We start from the raw sequence: 23867 nt of genomic DNA, 5'->3' as shown, positions 1-23867 counted from the left end.
ACAGATCCACCTACCTCTCAGTGCACTAATACATTCCATGGTCAACACACAGACAAAAACACAACAGAACTGCATGTGTGGTGGATGAAGAACAACACATATTGATGAGCCACTTACTGAAAGTTTCTGCTTGACCTAACTTGAAAGTGTGTGGTGTGCTATGGGACCTCTTCGCTCACTCTGTAGCATGTGTGTGTGTGTACATGCAACACTTCCGCACGGCATAAACTAGCAGATGAATAGAGCCCTCATAGTGAACAGTATGGACCATGTTGGCGAGGGGGGGGGGAGAGTAGGTATTAAACTTGGTCTAGGAAAATCCTTCCCATCTATTGACACTGTCAGGGCAGATAACAATGAGCACCCATTGAGGAAGGCAGTGGTGGCTGGTGCCCATTGAGACTGGTAGGGTGGAAGGCAAGGAAGACACAGGAGGTGGAGCCAGAGCCAATGACAGAGGGAGCCAACTAATTCTCATTGTATCCCCTTCCCTGCTGAGTTCTATAAGATCAACACTGAGATTAAAGAAGAGGACAATAATACTGGCTTCACCACCCCTTGGGTGCCTTGTAAGTAAGGAGGCAGGCAGGTGAGTTGGTGGGGTCCAACTTTAGTATATGCGCTGCTGAAGTGAGCACAGGTTGGTGGAGTCAAGCCCCATTCACCCTAATGGACCAGCCTCCACTGGAGAAAGGAGAGAGACATTGTGATCACATAGCACCCCACTTTTCACTCTGCATTATGCTTCTTTGTGCTGGGGCCACACATAATCTCATGTAAAAAGAGGTGGGAAATAAATGCTCGACATTGTGCACGCAGCCCTGCAAATTTAGATTAGATTTTTCAAAGGCTGGTAAACTATTCGAACATAGTTAGTAGAAAAGAAAAACTGGGATATTTTTTGCCTAGCTTTTCATACTTCAGTCCAGGGACTGATGAACTTTTTAACTTATACACAATTTGTATAAGCACCTTTGCAGAAGCACCTTTAAACTTTTTCTTATATAAAAAAAGCCCAAATGTTGCCTTGCCATTGAAATGCAAAACTAAGATACATTGGGGGGGGGGGGAGTTGCATTCTAGTTTGTAATGCCCCATGAAATCAAGTGCTATCATTTTTTGATCTTAGATTTCACTTAGTACTTCTGTAAATATATGTGTAATTGTTTCTTTCTGTTTAAAGAACTCAGGACAGTCCTAGGGGTTCAGACATTTTTTTAAAAAACTTTACCTTGTTTTTGAGAGGGAAAAGGAAGAGGAGCTGTTTTTTAAAATTAGCTATGGTACCTGGTAGCAGGATGCAGAATAAATTAGTGTTTTCTGTTGCTATGTCCCTTAGCAAATACAGCATAATTCAGGAACCTGAATATAGCTTCCCTCAAGGCTCTATGGAGTCATGCTGGCAGGAAATATCATTTTAAAATTAAATAAATGTTGTGAGGATGGGGGCAGAAGGAGAGCTTCGTTCTGGGCCAAAAGGCTAACAAACCTGCAGAGGTGCAAAAATACCCTAGAGTAAAAAGTCTCTACCCTATATTTCTAATCCAAACTGAACTGGACTGGACTTCATTGATCTCAAACGAAACAAAACCATTCTGAAGATAAGCCAAAAGCTCCTGTGTTTGATTCATAAAATATTATTCAGAGTCATCAGTTGGATTTTAAAATCTTACCTACTTTGCAAGATTTCAGCCTCCGTTCAACCCAAGCTGCAATATGTATGGCTGTAAGTTTCAGACTGGGTAACTTTTAAGAAGCTGATGTTCATCCAGAGATTTTTTTTTCCCCTCCTCCCTCTTCAGCACAAAGATCTTCTCATTTCTCTCTCTCAGTAAAGCAGTTGAGCCTGTCACTGATGCAGCTGTCACCAGCCTCTTTGCTCTCCCAGCACTTCTGTTATCATAAAGTGAAGCAGAGGGGTGGGGGTGGGAAGGAGTGAACCAATCACAGGGCACCATGTGGGGAAAAACAAGGTGCCAGGTAGCCAATGGAAAGCTCCTGTTTTCCTGCCCCAAGCAGGTAGCACAGGGGAGAGAATGGAATTCCAGTTGCCATGGTGAGTGAAATCACCTGCATGGCACATGGCCCTGTTTTAAGATTTCCAGAGCATGTTGTGGGGAGGCTCATTAGAACGCACATTTTCCTACCTAGCAGCCAGGTAATAAAGTCCTGTAGAGGAATCGAGGATGGCATCCAGGGCCCCCAAATCCAGGAGCTCCCAAAATACTTGACCAACTCTTACGCTGCGTCAGTCACAGATCTAAGAAGTTTGTGTCCGGCGTGTGTTGAGCAAGGCTGTTGTTTGTTATATACACACTTCTACTCCAGCAAGTGGCAAGCAAAAAAAGGTCTTGCTCATCAGCTGTAAAATACTGTTTTGTATTACCCTGATCTCCAAGTAGTGAGAGACTCCAGGGATGCCTGCTCTTGCCCAGGGTTTGGTTTCCTTGGAATGAAGGTCAAGCAGAGACTGTGCTGTCTTTAGGATATTTGGTTTTATTTACAACCTGGCCATATGATGGAGGGGCTCACAGCATTCACTCCCCAACAGGTTTTTCTTTCCCAATGGGTTTCTGGCATAGGAGCCAACTCCTAGGGGATGAGGTCTCTTCACTCCCCCCAATAAAATATTTGAGGGGTCCAGCCCCCCCCCCCAAAGTTGATAGGCATTGCCATTCAAATGGTGTGTGTGCTCCACACCTTGAGATTATGTGAGGCGGGGCTTACCTGCCCCCCCCCCATATTTTAGTCAAGTTGGCACCCCTGCTTTGGCTCTAGCTCAGAGCAAGAGGTGTCTCCGTCTCCAGCTTCTAGCATTAGCCCAACTCTCTCACACAACCTCTCATCCATAGCCCCTCACTCTGCCTATTGTTCTCCCTTCTAGGATGAGGTGGCATGCAGTCAGGAGAGGTGGGGAAAGCGCTTGTTTGTCTCTAGGGCAGGGGCGGCCAACTCCCAAGAGATTGCGATCTACTCACAGAGTTAAAAACTGGCAGTGATCTACCCCCTTTTGGGGGGTTCGAGTCAAAGTTGTTGAGTTTTTTCAGGGAGGAGGTAAAATGTTGAGCTTTTTTTAGGGGAGCCACAGTTGTTCAGTTTCTTTGGGGGGAGCCAATGATCTACCTGTGATCTACCGCAGACATCCAGTGACCTACCAGTAGAATCATAGAATCATAGAGTTGGAAGAGACCACAAGGGCCATCCAGTCCAACCCCCTGCCAAGCAGGAAACACCATCAAAGCATTTTTGACATATGCCTGTCAAGCCTCTGCTTAAAGACCTCCAAAGAAGGAGACTCCACCACACTCCTTGGTAGCAAATTCCACAGCCGAACAGCTCTTACTGTCAGGAAGTTCTTCCTAATGTTTAGGTGGAATCTTCTTTCTTGAAGTTTGAATCCATTGCTCCATGTCCGCTTCTCTGGAGCAGCAGGAAACAATGTTTCTCCCTCCTCCATATGACATCCTTTCATATATTTGAACATGGCTATCATATCACCCCTTAACCTTCTCTTCTCCAAGCTAAACATACCCAGCTCCCTAAGCCGTTCCTCATAAGGCATCGTTTCCAGGCCTTTGACCATTTTGGCTGCCCTCTTCTGGACACGTTCCAGCTTGTCAGTATCCTTCTTAAACTGTGGTGCCCAGAACTGGACACAGTACTCCAGGTGAGGTCTGACCAGAGCAGAATACAGTGGTACTATTACTTCCCTTGATCTAGATGCTATACTCCTATTGATGCAGCACAGAATTGCATTGGATCACAATCTACCTGTTGGACATTCCTGCTCTAGGGCAACAGAGCAACTCCTTTTAAGATGTACTTGTTGGGACTTTAGTGAGTGCCTACTGAAATTATCTTGACAAAGGAGCTGGCCTGACCAATTAAGCAAGCCCCATGCTATAATTTCTAAGCTCACAGATACAAAATCACAGCTTTGGAAGGCACCCAGGGTATCATCCAAACTGACCCCTGAAACTCATCACTGTATGCTTTAGGCTTTTGGTTTTCAGGCTTCAATGATTTATCAACAGTGGTGGCTTTCAAAGCAGAGGTTGGATGGCCATATGTCATGTATGATCTACGGTAATTGGGATTCCTGCTTTGCAGTGGGTTGGACCAGATGATCCTCTAGGTCCCTTCCAACTCTACAATTCTATGATTCTATATCTTCCTTCTGCCTCTCTGCTGAATTGTTTGTAAAACTTGCCACCATAACTACACTGTTTCCTAAACACAGGAGTACTACTGAATTATATAGTGACATCATGAGACTTCCATAGGAATATATCAGGAAAGTTGTGATTTCACTCAGTACTCTAGAATAACATTGGGCTAGATCCAGATGACAATTGTGTACAGATTTATCTGGGATTAATGCTTTGTTGTATTTGGGACTTAGCGTCTGAGTAGACATGTATAATATTTTCTCCCTCTCCCATAATTTTAGAACTTGTGGAAGATTCGGGATGGTCAAAAGAAAGCACTTCTTCACACAATGCATAGTTAAAACAATGGAATTAGTTCCCACAGGATGTAGTTATGGTCATCAAGTTTGATGGTTTTAAAATATGATTAACCAAATTCACTTGGGAGCGTAGGTATCTAGTTGGAGTTCAGATTACCAGATCATCCAAATTGCCATATTTTCTATCTCAACCCAGCTCTTAAATACATTTTGTTTTCACCAAAATCAAGTGGGAGGAGTTATTGAGTTATTGGGTATGAGGTGATTTTTGTGCTGGGTAAATATACTTGCTGACACTTTGTGAAAATGACTGCTTCAGCTACCTTAGACAACGGGACTTTCCACCAAGTGTAAGGGAAGACCACCAAGGAGGTAAGAGAATGACTCCTTATCCTGTACCTCCTATACCGTAGGAGCTGCCAAATTTATAAATTTGATTATTGTTGTAACTCACATAGTCAAAATGCCTGACTCCATGTCACATTGAGTGAGTGAAATGCACAACGGTTCAGAAACGGGATGAGATGTAGTCTAGGATGTGAGTTATGGTCACCAAACCCCCAGCTTCAAATGAAGCAGGAGCTGTTTTGCCACAGAAACACACCTCACACCTGTTGGGCCTGAGGTGGGTCCTGGTGTGTGATATCTTGCAGTCGGGCTGAGAGCCCTGGTCCTAGCTTCTGAGCCCGTTCAGAAATATTTCTGTGCAAATCACATGTGCCTTGTAGGCACGGGAATTCTCTCTGACTTGGATTGCTGTTGTTTATAACCACACCCACCTGTAAACATCTGTTGCAGGGAATTCCCTTGGTGAGGCTCAGATGTCTGAAATTTGGTGTTATGCCATTATCGTGTGCTGTTAGGAGAGAGACGGCAATTATTGCATTGGGTATATACGCGGGTGTGCTGCTCAATGGTCTTTCAAGAAGCCTTGTTGCTGTTGTTCTCTGCCCTGCATCCTTGTGCATCTCTCTACATGACTTCTTGTTTTGTCGGCCTCTCCCTGGTTCTGAAGGGCTGTGAGAAATTTCGCTCTGCAATGGCAGGAAAGGTTTTGGTGGAGAAGAACCAGAATGACTAGCTATGCGTTGTACGGAGAAGGAAAGTCTGGGCTGCAGAACACACTTACATGGGAGGAAGCACTACTGAAGTCAACAGGGCTTTCTATTGAGCATATCCTGCAAGTATCCTGTGAAAAAACAACAGGACATCCTGTTTTTTATTGCAAGAGCATGGCATCTCAGTTGTCAAAGGCCAGAGTGAAGAAGTCCATCTTCAGCATTTGTCAACAGCCATCTAGTGAAGAAGCCAGACACACTTCTGTGGGGAGGGAATGCCACAACTTAGGGGTTGCCACTAAGAATGCCCTCTCCTGGGCTGCTGCCATCTCAAGCCTCTGGGAGAGGTAGAAATACCAAGAAGCCCCCCTCTGCTGATCTTAACACCCAGGAGGGTCTGTAGCAAAGGAGATAGTCTCCCATATATTTTGGGCCCTTGAATTGGGCCAGGAAATGAACCGGCAGCCAAAGCAGCTGTTTTAGAACACACAACATGTTTAGAGCATGTTTAGGACTTATGTATATGGCCTCCCTTTACAGTACCATCATATATATGTTTACTCAGACATATCCTCCAATGCTTTGAAGCCAAAATCCAGGACACCACCTTCCCATGGTGTCATGAGAGAGTGTGGGGCCCCCGATCGCCACCGCTGATCTGTGCTTTATTTTGCCCAACCAAATATGGCAACCCTACCTCTTCCCCACATGCAATTCCTAGCCACTGGAATTCAGAGGAATGCTGCCTCTGACAGCAGAGGAAAAAATATCCAAGTGAGAACACTGTTAGCAGTAAAAAGTAAAATAGGTAAAGGACCCCTGGACGGTTAAGTCCAGTCAAAGGCGACTATGGTGTCATCTTGCTTCAGGCCGAGGGAGCTGGCATTTGTCCGCAGACAGCTTTCTGGGTCATGTGGCCAGCATGACTAAACAGCTTCTGGTGCAACGGAACACCGTGAAAGAAGCCAGAGCGCATGGAAACACTGTTTACCTTCCCGCTACAGCGGTACCTATTTATCTACTTGCAACAGTGTGGTTTCAAACTGCTAGGTTGGCAGAAGCTGGGACAGAGCAATGGGAGTTTACTACTATCACAAGGATTCAAACTGCCGACCTTCCGATCAGCAAGCCCAAGAGGCTGTGGTTTAGACCACAGCACCACCCGTGTTCCCTGTTTTTAGCAGTAATTTACTTATGGGGGCCAGGGAATCTTCTTGCTTGGGCATTTCAAATAAAGATTGCCTGCTAGAGATGCCTTTGGTATATGCTGTACCATTTTAGGGAAAGGAGTTTTATGCAGGAAGTTTTGTACAGGAAGTTATCCTACCTAAGCCCCACTCCCAATCCAGTCTGACACATCCAGGGCTGACACAACCTGGCTCTGTACCCTAAATCAATTCAGCATAAACCAGTTTGGAATTCAGCCAACTCAGGTGCAAAGCCCTATTACAGCTATGAATAGGTACAGGACAGAAACGTCGTATTGCTGTTGTGAACCTCCATTCATTTCATCAGAACTTGCAACAGACAATTTCCTGATGGATTGTGCTTGGTTTCCAGAAATACCTAATTTTCCTAATTTTATTTCTTCATTATTACCTAATTTTATTTCCTCATTATTTGACCAAACTTATTTCTAGACAGAAGGATCTGACGCTCTGTAGGAGCTTAACAGCATAATGAATTCATCTTTTCTAACTTAACAGATACAAATAAATGCTTGTGTTTACTCCCACAGGTAACAATCAAATGGTGCTATTATAGCAGCGGATGCGTTAGCTGTCTCAAAGCTATTCTAGCAGGAATTGCAAGATGTTTTCCTGTTTGAGGTTGAAAAATACAGATTCATCAGGGTAAATTCTCTTTCTGTTCTTTGTTCTTTTGTCTCTCTAAATCAATAAGCTGATGCCAGATGATTGCATTCCTTATCAGTGAAAGCTTCAAAGGAGCATGTAAATCACAGGCTACAAATCTGTTTTAAAATATTCATTTCACAAGCAGCCTATACATCTGGCAACTTACATATCATTACAAGCAAAGCCATCTTGAAAATGAACGCAGAGGTGGAGCTTGGATTTGAATGTGAAGCCTATAATGTATGTTTATACAGTACCTCTGATTTCTCAATATCCAACTAAGATATGGCACTGCATTTGGTTTTACATCAGGGATGGAGAACCTGTGGCCCATTAAAAAGAAGAAGAAAAAGCTCCTTCTTGTGTGACCACTAACTGTGCTTCTGATGTTGATGGGTCCAAGAGAAGCAGCCAACTGAGGAGGTTCGTATATAAAGATATTATCTTTTCGGTAGCTTGGACCCAAGCCATATAGAGCAGGCATCCCCAAACTTCGGCCCTCCAGCTGTTTTGGACTACAATTCCCATCATCCCTGACCACTGGTCCTCTTAGCTAGGGATCATGGGAGTTGTAGGCCAAAACATCTGGAGGGCCGCAATTTGGGGATGCCTGATATAGAGCTTTATAGGGCATAAGCAGCACTTTGAATGTTGCCCAGAAATGGACTGGTAGCCAGTGAAGTTGTTGTTATTTTTCAGTGAAGTTGTTTTAACCAGGGGAGCAACATGCTCTCTGTAACCAGCCCCAGTCTAGCCAAAGCCTCTGAACACTTTTCAAAGGCAGCCCCACATAGAGCAGATTACAGTAGTCCAACTGGGATGTAACTAAGGCATGTGTTACTCTGTGGCCAGATCCAACATCTCAAGGAACTAGTTATCCCAGTGCAGGGGAAAAGCTACCGTGTGTGTTTGCTTGGATGGTTTGAGGGGGTTTAATTTCTCATACAGAATGTGGCTTAACTCACTTGAGTCACTTACAACTAGTAGGATTGTGGGCATCTTGTTTACATCCACAGCTTTTGAAATTCTAAAACGTGGAATATGGGATAACCTATGTGGCAATGTACAGTAGTGTAAACCACAAAGCCTAGGGCAGGGGTAACAAAGGCCCGGGGGCCGGATGCGGCCCAATCGTCTTCTCAATCCGGCCCGCAGACGGTCCGGGAATCAGCACGTTTTTACATGAATAGAATGTGTCCTTTTATTTAAAATGCATCTCTGGGTTATTTGTGGGGCATAGGAATTCGTTCATATTTTTTTTCCAAAATATAGTCCGGCCCCCCACAAGGTCTGAGGGACAGTGGGCCGGCCCCCTACTGAAAAAGTTTGCTGACCCCTGGCCTAGGGCTTCCCAATCAGAAGGTTGGCAGTTCAAATCCCTGCGACGGGGTGAGCTCCCATTGCTTGGTCCTTGCTCCTGCCAACCCAGCAGTTTGAAAGGACGTGAACGTGCAAGTAGATAAATAGGCACTGCTCCAGAGGGAAGGGAAAGGGCATTTCCATGCGCTGCTCTGGTTCACCAGAAGCAGCTTTGTCATGCTGGCCACATGATCCGTAAGCTGCCTGCGGATAAACATCGGCTCCCTCGGCCAATAAAGTGAGATGAACGCTGCAACTCCAGAGTTGTCTGTGACTGGACTTAACGGTCAGGGGTCCCTTCACCTTTATGTGGCAATTATGTGGGGGATCTGGTCTTAGGTCAGGGATAGGATTCACCAGTTTCCTGGTCCATTCCATGATTAGAGGACTCCATCACAGAGGATGAAAGATATTCACTGGGAGGAACTGGTAAATCATTCTGTTGAAACCAGTAGGATTCTACCTTTGATATACTTAAAAGATCTTCCTACATAGGGCACTGTTGGGAAGTCAATGCATTTTAGGGGTTCCCTTGCTGAGTCAGCTTTCAGTTCCACCAGTTTTGACCAATGAAGGTCACCGACATTCTTCACAATTTTCATTATCCAACCATCAAGTTGATAAACATATATATATATATAGAGAGAGAGAGAGAGAGAGTGCTTTTGAACTTTGGTCCTTGAAAATGATTGAGAATTAGGTCATTAGATAATTAATTAATTAGGTAAGGAATTGATATAACCTATTGGGCCAAGCCTGGGAGCTGTACAGAACTCCTCTGAAAGTTTTCACCGAAAATGTTTGTCCAGTTCAATGTGTCATCTTATTTTGCATTTCTCAGGAGTAGAGGCAAAGACAATAACCTATAACTTTTACAAAAAGGTCCTTTTAATTAAAGGATTTAAACTAACAAGGAGGCACCTATGTACCTTCACTTTATCTTTCAGATAAAGACCTCCTGGGGTAAGCCTGACAAATCCTTATCGGGAAGATAAAGGACCCTACTATGATGGGCCTTATCGCTTAATTAAATCCTAGTACAATGTACAATGAAGTCAATAATTGGTTATTCAAGATAGCTCTTCAAAAATTGCGTCTATATTGGAGGAGGCATCTCTATTGGGCTCTCTTGCACTGTAGCGTGAGATGAAAGGGGATGGGTTACCTCACTTGTTGGCGGAAAGGAACAAATTAATTAAAAACAAGGTGTGAAGCTTAATGTGGAGAGCGAGTGATAAGTGAATCTGATGGTTTGGCAAGATAAGCAGAGAACCTTATGTCTTGAATTTAGCACAGGTCCAATGAGGCTAGGTCTCTCTCATAACCGCTACCATAGACTCAGCAGTTACTTCCAGGAACAGGTCACAATGCTGACTCCAGGCTTTGGGGCAGCAACCTGAGCGGGTCCACATCCTTTCTTCTGTCCTCATTTGCCCTCTGGACCCAATCCACACAACCACTCAAAAAGAAAGCAGAAGGAAAATGGAGGAGGCTGCTCCTTCTCCTCACTCTTGGTCTCGCTCACACGCATGGAGAGCGTTGATGTACAGGCAGTGACAGCAGCAGGGCCAGGAGACTCCGGGGCAGAGGTGGGGAACCTCAGGCTCAGGGCCTGATTGGAGCTCTCCTAGCCTGTCTGTCTGGCCCTCAGAGCTCTCCCTAGACCACATCCCTCACTGGTCCTGCTTCGCACCCTGAATGTTTCTCCCTGACTGGAAAGTGTCCTTGAACTCAGATAATGCCCTTTGCTTGCCTAGATGGATGACACCGATGGATGTGTGTGCAGAAATCAGTCTACAGTACTGTAAAAAGGCAACATCTCCTTCCATTGTTCTATCCACTTGTGCCTCTGGCCCTACGCACCACTGCCTTGTGACTCTCAGGAGGTTGCCTAGAAGGGAATGCAGCCTTTGGGCTGAAAAAGCTTCCCCACCAGCGATTGGCAGTGGCTCCCATAAGGTCCCAACAATGCCTACTCCTGGTTCCAAAGCTACACCAAAAATCACTTTAAAAACAGGTAAAAGGTAAAGGGACCCCTGACCATTAGGTCCAGTCGTGACCGACTCTGGGGTTGCGGCGCTCATCTCGCATTATTGGCTGAGGGAGCCGGCGTACAGCTCCCAGGTCATGTGGCCAGCATGACAAAGCCGCTTCTGGCGAACCAGAGCAGCACACGGAAACCCCGTTTACCTTCCCGCTGTAGCGGTACCTATTTATCTACTTGCACTTCGACGTGCTTTCAAACTGCTAGGTTGGCAGGAGCTGGGACCGAGCAACTTAAAAACAGGTAGTGGGATGTAAAAAGTACAGTCGTACCCAAACACCTTGGGTGTCAAACATTCCGGCTCCTGAACGATTGAAAACTGGAAAGGAGTGTTCCGGTTTTCGAACATTCTTTTGAAAGCCAAATGTCCAATGGGGCTTCTGCAGCTTCCGATTCCTGTAGCCAATCAGAAGCCGCACTTTGGAAGTCGAACGTATTGGAAGTTGAACGGACTTCCAGAATGGATTCTGTTTTACTTTGGAGGTACGACTGTACAATGTTGCAGCAGAAAAAAACTGATTTGGATCCCCGTTAGAAGCCAGGTGCTTTTAGGTACCGGTAGTTCCATTTTACATGACCTGGAAGGATAACAATATTAATTTTATCATTTATACTCTGTCCACCTGGTTGGGTTGCCCAAGACATAGCACTGATATATCCAGGGTCTTGGGTCCCTCCTTTGGTGCATTTTATAAGTGATGCCCTTAGGTGCTCCTTCAGCACACTTGCAAGTAGATCTCTGTTTCAGTCCCCACCATCAGAGTGTCGGACTAGGACCTGGGAGACCAAGGTTCAGCCATAAAGCTCACCAGATGACCTTGGGCCAGTCACTGTCTCTCAGCCTCACATACCTCACAGGGTGGTTGTGGGGATTAACTGTGGTATGCCACCTTGGAGGTGGGATATAAACACAAGAAATAAATGATAAATAATAAATGTTAAAAGCATCTCAGGTAGTAGGGCCTTGGATGGAGCAGTAGTCTGCTTGCTGACTCCACATAAGGTGACTTCATCTGTTACTTCATATGTATTATACCTCTGGTTAAGCTAGCAGGGGCTTCAGAACAATACATTTCCATGCCTGAATTCCATTTTCAGGTAGGGGCTAAGCAGATATGAGTTGAGAGATCTACATAACAGTTCAGTAGGTGATATTGAAGGACTGAAGGACTGATGGAAAGCTCTCAGTCCATCATCTTGATCAGCCATTCTTCTCTGGTTTGAACTTCGTCTTTTTTCCATCTCTGGGCCAGTAGTATTCTTGCTCCTGTCGTCACATACATAAATAGTCTTTTCAGCTCTTTCGGAATCTCTGTACCTAAAATGCCTAACAAAAAAGCCTCTGGTTTCTCCCCACAAATGTTATTTTAAACATTCTTTCCAATCCAGTATATATCATTTCCCAGAATGCTTTGAGGCCTGCGGGTATATAGGGGCGGTATACAAATGTAATAAATAAAAAATAAAATAAGTAAAGGCGCTACACACTGCCTGATTTTTTTTTAAAAAAACTATACTGTATACAATTGTGAATACACAACAACGAACAATGCAGTTCATGTCAATTTAACTTTATTTCATTCCAGCCAGCCATTCCAGCACAATGAATAAAAACAGGGGTCAACCTAAGAAAAGCAGGATTAGGCCTGGCCTATGTGTTCTCACAGCAGCCAAGCAGACCCTCCAGCACCTTGTATTCAAACCTTGGGGGCAGAGCATTGCCATTCTAGCTAGTAGCCATTGAAAGCCTTGACATCATCATCATTACTTACCTGGGATAATATTATTCCTCCCATTTATTATTATTATTATTATTATTATTATTATTATTATTATTATTATTTATTATATTATTATTACCATTTTAATAAACAAATACAAAACCAAGAACCATTAAACACCAATCCAGCATGGTACACCTAATGGTGTTTATTCTATCCACTGACTTTACACAATGAGAAGACTGAGTGGCTGGTATAAAAAAAGGTCTTGATAGAAGTCATTAACAGAGTTGAAGGAAGGATTCCAAGTTTCTTGGAACACTTATTTAAAAAGCAGTCGGGAAAGGAACAAACAAACAGATCGCAAGATGACGAAGCCTCCTTTTCCCCAGGGAAAGAACGGCAGCTGCCTGCCTACATAAAGTCCCATTTTTTTTATAAAAAAAGGGTCTTTAGAGGATAGCAGAGCTGGGGAGCCCTAGAGATCCACGGCCAGCGAGTCACAGCTGGGCTGACCAGGAGCGGACTCGGAGCGAGGCAGGTTCAGGAGTTCAGGCGAAGGAGGGCAGAATTCAAGCCACCCGGCGCGGCCGTCGGTGGTTTAGGTTCCTGCCCATGTGAATGTGTCGGCGGCCACTTTCCCCCCGAGGTCAGCCAGCAGTTCAGAGGCTTGAAGCCTAAATTCCGCCGAAACGAACCAGAGCCCACTCATAAAACAGGAATAGGAGGCGAAAATGGGTCAGTTGAAGCGGGATGCGGGAAGGCGACTCCCGCGTTACTGCTGCGAGATCAATAGGGAAAGCTCACCTGCGGGACAGAGGGCGTCAACTCGCAGCTGAGCTCATTCCCACGACCAGCTCCCTTTGGGGATGTTTATGAGTGTTAGCGAGATCCTCATCACCGGTGCTGTTACTACTGTATTAGAATCAGGACACGGATCTGCTGGGGCGAAAGACGGAATGGGAAGAATTATGGGTTTCATATGCCAAGCATATATTCCTTGTATCGGCCCTAGGGAACTCGGCAGCGGCAAGAAAGATTAATTCGGATTATTTCTCAGCTGCCCTGGAAAAAGCCCACCTACAGCGCCAACTCAATTAATAAATTCTGCGCATGCGCCACGCCGCTGCTGCGTCGAGATTTCAAACTGCCAGGCTTCCTTTGCGCGCATGCGTATTGCTGTACAGCTTTTTTGTCAGCGAAACCGGCGGGGGCGGGATCGCCATTTCCTTGCGCGCGCACCACAAATCCCTTTGCGTCACTGCCCAACGCCCACCAGCGGCCTTTTCCGCCCTACATCCGAAACTGCGCAGGCTCGCGAGAAGTGTTTTTTTTCCCCGAGGCCTGTTTGCGGCGGGTTAACCAACGAGCGGAGCGCAGCCTCAAGGAGGGAGCTGGTCCTCCAGTATCCCAGAGTGCAACGCGGCGTCAGTGGCGTCGTTCGCTCCCCCCGCCACAACCCGCTCCCGTCGTCTTTCCCTCAGCCGCCGGCCGCCATGTTGTGCTAGCTTGCTTCGAGCTCCTCGGCGGCGGGCGCTCAACCAACCAACCACCCGCCTCCCTCACAGCGCGGCGGGGTCGTGAGAAGTAGGAGTGACGCGGGGGTCCTCGCACCGCGTTCTCGCAGGGGCCCGACGCCATGGCAGCAGCCCTGGGAGGAGGAGGGGACGGAGGAGCAGGTACGGGGGGGAAATTCTCCGTCCGCGAAGGCCGAGGGGGCGCGGCTGGCTCGGGATACAAACGGCGGGACCCAGTTGCGGGACGGGGAGGCGATTGGGGAGAGCGTGCGAGTGGGGAGGGGCCTTCTGATCTCGAAGGGTGGGTGGCACAGGTGGCCCTGTCAGCCCCGTCGTTTGCTCGGAAGGAAGTCCTACTGTTTTCCATAGGGTTTAACCCCGCCCCCTCAATGTTTTGTGTGCCCGCGCGTGGAGGGCGGGTGTTATTTAGTAAAGCCTGTAGGAAGCAGAAGCGGATCGTGGGTTCTAAAGTGGCGGTCGTGGGATGATCCTCTATTGAGACATTGACAGGAAATAGCTAGAGGGCCCTGCGAGTTTCGCCTTTGCTGGTGGGGTTGCTTAATCTACAGATTACGTCGAGAGAGATTGGTCAGAGGTTCACAGGGTTTGTTTTGGGGTATCGGGGAACTGGCAGACGGGGGAGTAGTTATGGGGGGGGAGGGACAAGCGGTACGATGCTCTTATGAAAGGGACGCTTGATGCTGGAGCTGCCCGGGGAGTTGCCAACTGCCTTCATCAAGGAGGTGAGCCTTCAGATGTTCGTTGGACTCCCAGCTCCCATCAGCCCCAGGCAGCGTGGCCAGCAGCCAGCTGTGATTGATGGGAGTTGTAGTCCAGTAACCACAGGCTGCTCACTTCTGATGAAGAGTGGGCCACCAGAAGTCAATGCTGAAAGACACTTAAGTGGGTCTGAGGATGAATTATGGGTGTGTTTCTATAGCTAGGAAAGCAGGAGAGACTAATTGATTTCTAAGCCTTTCCTTGAAATAGGGGAGAGTCTCACGTCACAAGTGTGGACTGCACTGGATTTAATACCAACTCTGGAAACAGAGTATTTGGACAACTGGGGAGTAAGGACTAAATGATCTAATATTATTCTGATTGGGTTGCTTCTCTAACACCTTTTTACATATTGTTGCAATCCACCCCAATCTGTGTGGTGTGAGATTCGAGGGCTTCCAGACACTTACCCAGGGCTTGTTTTCCTCTGAATGAGGAACAGCAGAGACTGTTGTCTTTAGGATATATGGTTTATTTACACATATATACAGCCTGAGTCACCAATGGAGGGCCTTGTTTCTCCCATAGCCGCAACTATGGATTCATAGAGAAATCAAACATCTCTCTGACTCTTTTTCCAGCTTGCTGCATTGGTTCTAACTCACACCACTCAGCTCTCCACTCTGGCCTGACTATTCCAGCAATTGAATTTGTGCTGGATCCAGGAATTAGAAGGGAGGCTCAGTCATGTGTAGCCTACCCCCACAACTTGTAACAATATTAAAATGTTAGTGCTATCAGTAATTTTTTCAATACTGCTGTGGTAGCATGGTTCCGTAGGAAAAAATGTCTTTTAGTACAGTACTACGTTCTCTGTTCTTTGCTAGGTGAATTTAATTTTGTTTGGGGTTGAAATGATTTTTCCATCTGTAGGTTAGAAACTTTATTTGAACGTTTTAATCAGTTTTGTTTTTTGTTCCCATCATAAGAATGTATAGATACTTTATATGAAACCATCCTAGAGTCCCTCAAGAGTTTTTACATCTTGCTTGAGAGCAACTGAAGCAATGATAGTTAAAGGGTCATGAAGTAGCATCAGAGAAGAGATAGTGACAAACTGACCTGAGGAAATATTGAATTCCAGTTGAGTGTACAGTGGTACCTCAGTTTGCAAACGCAATCCGTTCCGCGGAGGCGTTCGCTCACCGAGGCATTCGCTCGCTGAAGGCCCGCTTCTGCGCGGTCACGAAGCACCGATAGAGCACGTGCATGCTGCACAGATCACTTCTGCGCATCCGCGTCTGCGCAACCGACACCACGGAACCCGGATGTAAACACTTCCGGGTCCGCGGCATTCGTAAACGAAGGTTTTCGTAAACGGAGGTAGGCGTAAACCGAGGTTCCACTGTATTTAGCTTTTATTTGGAAGCTCAAATCTTCTTTTTGAAAAATTTTGTTTGGATTTAAAGTATGAATTGTGATTGCAGTTTAATATCATTACTTGTCTGGAAACTTAAGATTTGTCAGAGTACTGCCTGAATGCTGTTGTCAGATATATTGTGTACATTACTCATTTCCACAAAAACTATGCTGCAATTCTAACTGATGGTTCTGAATGCCACCTTAACACTTACTAAGCTTTAGCAAGTAAGCACACAACTGAAACATTTACTGTGAAACTTCTAACATTCTTGTGTTACATAATCTTCCTTGGATTGGAAAATTGTTTTATACTCCAACCCCCACTGTTCATTGTTAGCATGCCTAGAGACTTTTCACTCTCTAAACCAGTTTTTCTTAACCTCTTTTTCTCGGGGCCACACTTTCAGAATAAAAATTTGCCTGCACTGCACCATTTTTAAAATTGATAACAAAAGGAAGCAACTCCTAGCAGTTCTTGGTTTATAAAATAGAACACAACTAATTTATAATATGAACATGGGACACTCAGAAAGTATGAAACAATTCAGCTACATAAGAAAATGAATCATTCCCAAAATGTGATTATAAACCAGGTAATCTCATTTATGTTAGGTCTAATTTGAGACAAACAAACTCATCTCCTCATCAACACAAACCTTTCTCTTTTCTGATCTTTCACATTTATGAGAGCTGAAAATATCTGTTCATAATAATATGTTGTGGAGAACTGTAGAAGAAATAGCCAATACTATTCTCAGAACTCTGTTCAATTGGCGATTTTGGATCACAGTTAGGATTGTCCTCAGCATCTCTTGATGCTCTTGCTATTTTGAAAAGATGCCCCATGCTCTGCAAATAAAAAAATACTTTGATACTATATACTACACTGAAATGTTTAAAGGTTTCTTTGATTTTCCTTGAATCTTCCCATCACACTTGTCATCCTCTCCTGCCACACCAGTGTGATACACCATACCCTTTGAAAACCAATGCTCTTAACAGAACTAATTGTTTGCCAGACACTCATTACCTAAGCCCCACCCTATGATGATCCATGACGCGACCATTGCTGTGCCTGACTCAGGGTCATAGCTGTCAAGTTCTCCCTTTTTAAAGGGAAAATCCCTTATGAGCTGAATAGGCTTCCTCGCGAGAAAAGGGAAAACTTGACAGCTATGCTCAGGGTCAATGTTTCCCAGGAAAAGGGGAGGATGTGTCCGTTGCCCCCTGGACTATGTGTTCCCCCCCCCATGGTTGTGTCTCATCCCTGTGTTTGCTCCCATCCTGTAGCGACCCATGAGGTATTGCGTTTCCCCCCCTGTAAGCCCATGATCTATTTGGGGCCCCCACCCCCCCACCCAGGGCTCCATTCAGGATAGTATTTAAAGGGCTGTAGAGCTGAGGCCTAGTCTGTAAAGTGGAGCCGAGGCCTAGTCTTTGGGCTGTAAAGTAGAGGCAAGGCCTAGTCTGTGAAGTAGAGGCGAGGCTGTAAAGTAGAGCTGAGGCCTAGTTTGTAAAGTAGAGCAGAGCCCTAGTTTGTAGGCTTTAAAGTAGAGGCGAGGCCTAGTCTGTCAGCCTTGGCTTGGGCTAGTATTTAAATGTGAGCCGAGGCCTCCGCCCTGTATCTCCATTCCTTGGCCTGACTGTGGGTTTTCTGGTAATGGCCGCCTTGGTTTCAGTTGCTCAGTTGATGACATCATTATTTGGTGCCGCCCTTCAGAGCTTTTGCTGGTGACAGCGCGCGATCTGCCTTTCTGTTGGATGCTGCTGGAGTCTTCAAAACTTCTGCTGGTGATGTGTAATTTGGGCGCCACTTTTTGCGTTTAATCATTATTTTAGGTATGAAAGGTGTGCTTTTTTGGAAAAAAATTATGCCAGAGCCCTCCCTGGTGGGCAAGGTACGCTTTGTCCTAATTTGATGCAATTTGGTTCAGCGGTTACAGAGGAAGGTTGTTACATCCGCACGCACAGTCGGAACATTCATATATATATATAGATTGTTGGGTAGCCTTTCTTTTTCTTTTATTTGTTTAATCTTGAAATTAATGAGATCTTCAGCTGATATAAGAAAGTCTGAATGTAAACTTGCAGGGTGACCTACCACTTGTCTTTTCAACTCTTGCCTCAGTGGCTTATTAAACCTGGCTGGGTCCAGGCGGGTTGAATTGGAAGGTGCAGTGTGCGGCAAATACTCATTGTAGGAGAGGGAAGTGCCATCTGTGCTCAATGAGGACTTCCCTAGACACTGAAGTTCCTAACAGATCTTCCATTCAACAATATCCTCTTTCGGCAAGGGGAGGGGGCAAGGTGCTTGAGAAAGTGGTAGTGACCCAACTACAAGCATGCCTTGAATGAAGTGGATTATTTAGATCCACCTTAATCTGGTTTAAGGCTACTGAGGTTGTAGTAATTGATTACTTTTATTTGGGAGAGAAATACACATTTTTCAGTTTGGTGACTCTTGATACCGTTGATCATAGTATCTATCATTCTAGGGGGGCTTCATGGATTGAGATTGGGAGGCACTGTTTTGCAATGGTTCTGTTCCAGAGGTTATTCCCAGAAAGTAGCATTGGGGAACTACCATTCAGCACCATGAGATATGACCTGCAGTGTCCTGCAGGTTTAGTTTGTTCTCTGATGCCGTTCAACATCTAAATGAAGCTGTTGCAAGCTGTCATCAGGGGATTTTGAATGAAGTGTCATTAGTATGTTGATGACATCCAGCTCTGTCTGTCTGTCTCTTGCCTCTGAATTGGGAGAAGCAGTTGCCTGAAGGTGGCATTGGGCTGAATGTGTCCCAGCACACCGAAATTGAATCCAGACAAGATGGAGGTGTTGTACGTTCCAGGTTCTTGAGTTTAGAAAATGAAAGATCTGCCAGCTGTGGGTTGGGTTGCACTTGCGCTGAAAGTGGGAGGGGGGGGATACTGCTAGATTCAGTGTGGTCATTAGAAACCTAGGTAGTGAAGAGTACCTAGGTTTGCCAGCCATGTCTCATCCTTGATGGAGAATACCTAGATACAGTAGTGCATGGTCTTGTAGACCTCTGTATTGGATTGCTGTAATGTGCTCTGTGTTTGGCTGACCTTAAACCCTGTTTGTTAGTTGACACTTCTGCAGAAAGTGGCATTCAGGGTGCTTAGTGGCCAGGTGCATATTGTGCCACTCCTAAAAGAACTGCACTGGTTACCAGTTTGCTTCTGAGCTCTAATCAAATGGTTGTTGCTGTATAAAGTATAAAGTCCTGAACAACTTGAAATACAGTATCTATTCACAGTCATCTACAGCACCTTCACTTTACCTGGATTAAGTTTAAGCTTGCTCACCTTCAACCAACCCAGTAAAGTTTCCAGACAGATGTTCAGAGTTCAACAGCCTCCTTGAAATGAGCAGACAGAAAAATGAGTCATAGTTGAATGTCATCTTCATATTGATGACTCATAAACCTAATCTTGAAGTGGCTTCTTCGAACAGTTTCATGTAGATGTTGAAACACATGGGGGAATTGTACTCCTAAGTGTCATGTCAAATGAATTTGTGAGTATTAACAAGATCCATACTTACAGTATGCATATTTAGCTTGACAAAAGGTACATTTGTTTGTTTTACAGTATAAACTTAGATCCTGTCCTTGATAATAGGACCCTGGGGTGGGTTACAACAATAAATACAGTAAACCACCTGGAATAAAAGACATTAAGATTAGCAATATAACAGAACATTTAATGCAGGGGTCAGCAAACTTTTTCAGCAGGGGGCCGGTCCACTGTCCCTCAGACCTTGTGGGGGGCCGGACTATATTTTTTTGGGGGGAAATGTGAACTAATTCCTATGCCCCACAAATAACCCGAGATGCATTTTAAATAAAAGGACACATTCTAGTCATGTAAAAACAGCAGGCAGGCCCCACAAATAACCCATAGATGCATTTTAAATAAAAGGACACATTCTACTCATGTAAAAACGTGCTGATTCCCGGACCGTCCGGGGCCGGATTGAGAAGAATATTGGGCCGCATCCAGCCCCCGGGCCTTAGTTTGGGGACCATTGATTTAATGGGTTTTTTTGCAGTCTTCATTCTGCATTAATACGTCTGATGAAAGAGGCAAGTTTTCAGCTGGTGTCTAAAACTAAGCAACATTGGCACCAGTTGAACTTTCAGAGGGTGTGTGTTCTACAAATGGTGTGCTGTTATTGAGAAGGTTTTTCAGTGGAACAGTCACGAGGAGGAGTAACAGCTCTCACAGTGTAACTTCCTGAGTGTCAGTACCTGAGTAGTAGTGATGGATTTTGCATATTGAAGAGGATGTCACATGACTTTTTGTACAGAGGTAACATTTCAGGGCAGGAAAGCCTTCTGAAATCCATATTCTTGCTTGCTGAAGAAAAAGAATAGGCTTTCTGTCCATTTCCTGCATATGCATGGAATGTCTTTCACAGCAGGAAGGAGTTACTGAAAACTAGGAATTTGTAGAGTTTTAATGTTAAACCTCTATTTTAAAAATATCAGGTTTTTCTGTTAACTTAATGTCCACAGCAGCTTAATAGAAATCTTAAATGCAAAAATCAGCTGAGACATGTACCACTTCAGACAAGCATAGAAAATAGGGAACAGAATGACTATTTTCTATGCTTGTCTGAAGTGGTACTTCCCTAGCTTTACAATATGCCTTTTAGTCTTCTTCTTAATAAGTGGCAAACTTAATTTGGTTTTCTATTGTGCATGTTAACCTATGACACTGAGGTCCAGTGCTGAGGGCCTTCTGGTGGTTCCCTTACTATGAGAAGCCAAGTTACAGAGAACCAGGCAGAGGGCCTTCTCGGTAGTGTTACCCGTCCTGTGGAACACCCTCCCACCAGATGTCAAAGAGAAAAACAACTACCAGACCTTTAGAAGGCATCTGAAGGCAGCCCTGTTTAGGGAAGCTTTTAATGTTTAATGGATTATTGCATTTTAATGTTCTGTTCTGTTGGAAGCCGCCCAGAGTGGCTGGGGAGACTCAGCCAGATGGGTGGGGTATAAATAATAATAAATTATTATTATTATTATTATTATTAATGAAACTTGCTGTCATAGGGTGTTGTGGTTTTTATCATTGTAATGTAAAAGAGCTTAAATTTATTTAAGATGATTCTCAGTGGAGCACCCAAGTCCCAATTGATAAAAAGCAACAAAATAACAAGCAATCAAAAGACCAAAGAAAGCAGAAAGCAGTGGCAGTGAACAACATCAATAACATAATGGAATTGAGAAGATTAATGGTACTTACCGGTAGGACTACTGGCAAACTAGTAGGATCCCTTTCAGTTTAATAAATCTAGTATATTTTTCAGTTCTTCTCATAGAAGAACAATTGGAAGAGCAATTGGCAAGTTCTAAGGAGAAAAAGTGTCAGCACTGCTGTTTTATGATCTGTGATTTTCTTTCTGTATTGTGCAAATCACTAAATGTCTTCTGTTTACAGATGATGACTTTGATCAGTTTGATAAGCCTGGTGCAGAAAGATCTTGGAGGAGGAGAACTGGAGATGAAGACTGGGACAGGTAAGCCCTTTTAAAAATGTTGTTCATTATATGGAATTCCATTTTGTTTTGAGTTTGTATTTTGTATCCTGCTTTTTTAAAGTGCAAATTCATACACTAATGAAGTTAGCTGCCTGCTGTGTTCATGTCAAATGCTCAGTTGTGGATAAATGTACACCTGTCGTGAAGAGCTTAGTCTGGAGACATGAACAAGTCTAGTATAATGAAGAACGTTGCATAAAACGATGGCAGGGTAAGACTTGCTCTTGCAGTTGGCTTCATAACTAAGTGTAGTTTAGTTAAGAAGAGAGAATTCCATGGGGGAACATATTTTTGCTTTAAAGGATAACATGTTTTATTTTGGATACAAACAGGTTCCTAAGAATTCTCTTAAACATTTTTAAATATCTAAATTGACTTTTGCTATTTTTCCTGTTAATGCTAGTGGCAAATATTAGAGACCTCAAACCCAGGACTACCTGCTGTTGTGATGCAAGCAAAGGGTTGTGCTGCATTGGCTTACAGCAGCATCTTATACAAGGCAAGTTGTACAGACCTGCACTGTTGGTGCTGCTAGATCTTAAGGCAAACCGAATGCAACAGCTCCTAGCAGTATCGAGTGGCTAACACATTATCAGTCCTGTAGATCTCAAAACAGGTTACATATTTATTTTTTGTTAACATTTTTTGTGGTGCCCTTAAATATAAACATTTACAAACTTATCAAAGTACAATTCAAATAAATAACAGAACAGTAAAACACAGTACTAAAAACAGGTAACAGCATTAAACAACAGCATTAAAATAAGGAGTAAGAGTTAAATAAAACTTGTGGGAAAATAAAAAAAAGTCTTTGCTGACGCTGAAAAGACACCAGGATCGGTACCAAGCAAATCTGCCAGGGAAGAATGTTCCACAAGCAGAGAACCGTCACAGTGAAAGCCCTGTCCCCAGTATTCAGCTAAGAAACAAGACCCTGTTCACCAAAGCAGCAACTGCAACTAGTGCTGCCACTCTGGCACTATTTCAGATCTATATAGTATAGGAAGAGGGGTAAGGCTGCAGGTGGTGGCCATAGCTAGGGAAGAGCCTCTGGAAATGCTATCATTGTGTACAGGTTGGTTCAAGTGGCCTGTAATAGTTGTGCCCCACCCTCTTCTGGTACTCTGTAGGGGTTTTGAGATAGTTACAGAGTGCCGGCAATGGTGACTCCTGCTTTAGTCAGCAATGAGTAAACGAACAAACAAACAAACCCCTGTGTTGCAAAATATGGCTCAGCAAAATTGAAAGCAACACGATGGCCAGAAACATCAAAACTATCAAACTGAAGTCTCTGAAAGTCCTTGAATAAGTCACGGTGCCAGACTTTACCCGGCGGAGATCAAGCTTGTAAAGCTTTGTATAATCGGCAAATGTCCAGTTCTGATGTCCAACTCTGAACTCTGCTGAACAGTGTTTCCAGGTAGCAACTACTGTTTTGTTATAATAATAATAATAATAATAATAATAATAATAATAATAATAATAATATATTATTTATACCCCCTCCCCAGCTACTCTGGGCGGCTCCCAATTGAGTATTAAAACAATACAGCATTAAATAATAAAAGCTTCCCTAAACAGGGCTGCCTTCAGATGTCTTTTAAAATTAAGATAGCTGCTTATTTCCTTGACATCTGATGGAAGGGCATTCCACAGGGCGGGTGCTGCTACCGAGAAGGCCCTCTGTCTGGTTCCCTGTAACCTCACTTCTCGCAATGAGGGAACTGCCAGAAGGCCCTCGGCGCTGGATCTCTGTGCCCGGGCTGAATGGTGGGGGTGGAGACGCTCCTTCAGTTATACAGGACTGAGGCCGTTTAGGGCTTTAAAGGTCAACACCAACACTTTGAATTGTTCTCGGAAACGTACTGGGAGCCAGTGTAGATCTCTCAGGACTGGTGTTATGTGGTCCCGGCGGCTGCTTCCAGTCATCAGTCTAGCTGCCGCATTCTGGATTAGTTGCAGTTTCTGGGTCACCTTCAAAGGTAGCCCCACGTAGAGTGCATTGCAGTAATCCAAGCCGGAGATAACCGTTCAGTTCTTCATCAGCCATTTAGTTCAACAAACACTCATAAGCAGAAAGATGTGTAATTTCTTCATTAGCCAATCTTTTTTTCAAATTGATAAAATATACATG

At 44.5% G+C, this 23867-nt stretch overlaps 1 protein-coding gene across 2 annotated transcripts in view; it reads left to right on the top strand.

Moving 5' to 3' along the window:
• Positions 1 to 13849: 13849 nt before the first annotated feature.
• The window catches only part of RBM33 (RNA binding motif protein 33), a 94259-nt gene continuing 84241 nt past the window's right edge, over positions 13850 to 23867 (top strand). The window contains exons 1-2 of one of the 2 annotated variants that reach the window (XM_035130072.2): positions 13850 to 14185; positions 21634 to 21712. In XM_035130072.2, coding sequence (XP_034985963.1) covers positions 14146 to 14185; positions 21634 to 21712 — 119 coding nt within the window. In that variant the 5' untranslated portion in view covers positions 13850 to 14145. The remainder of the gene's footprint in view (positions 14186 to 21633; positions 21713 to 23867) is intronic. The other variant, XM_035130073.2, reaches the window with a different exon arrangement.

The sequence above is a fragment of the Zootoca vivipara genome, chromosome 12 (genome assembly GCF_963506605.1).
Source record: "Zootoca vivipara chromosome 12, rZooViv1.1, whole genome shotgun sequence".
Classification (NCBI taxonomy): Eukaryota; Metazoa; Chordata; class Lepidosauria; order Squamata; family Lacertidae; genus Zootoca; species Zootoca vivipara.
This window is presented reverse-complemented; position numbering and strand designations above follow the sequence as displayed.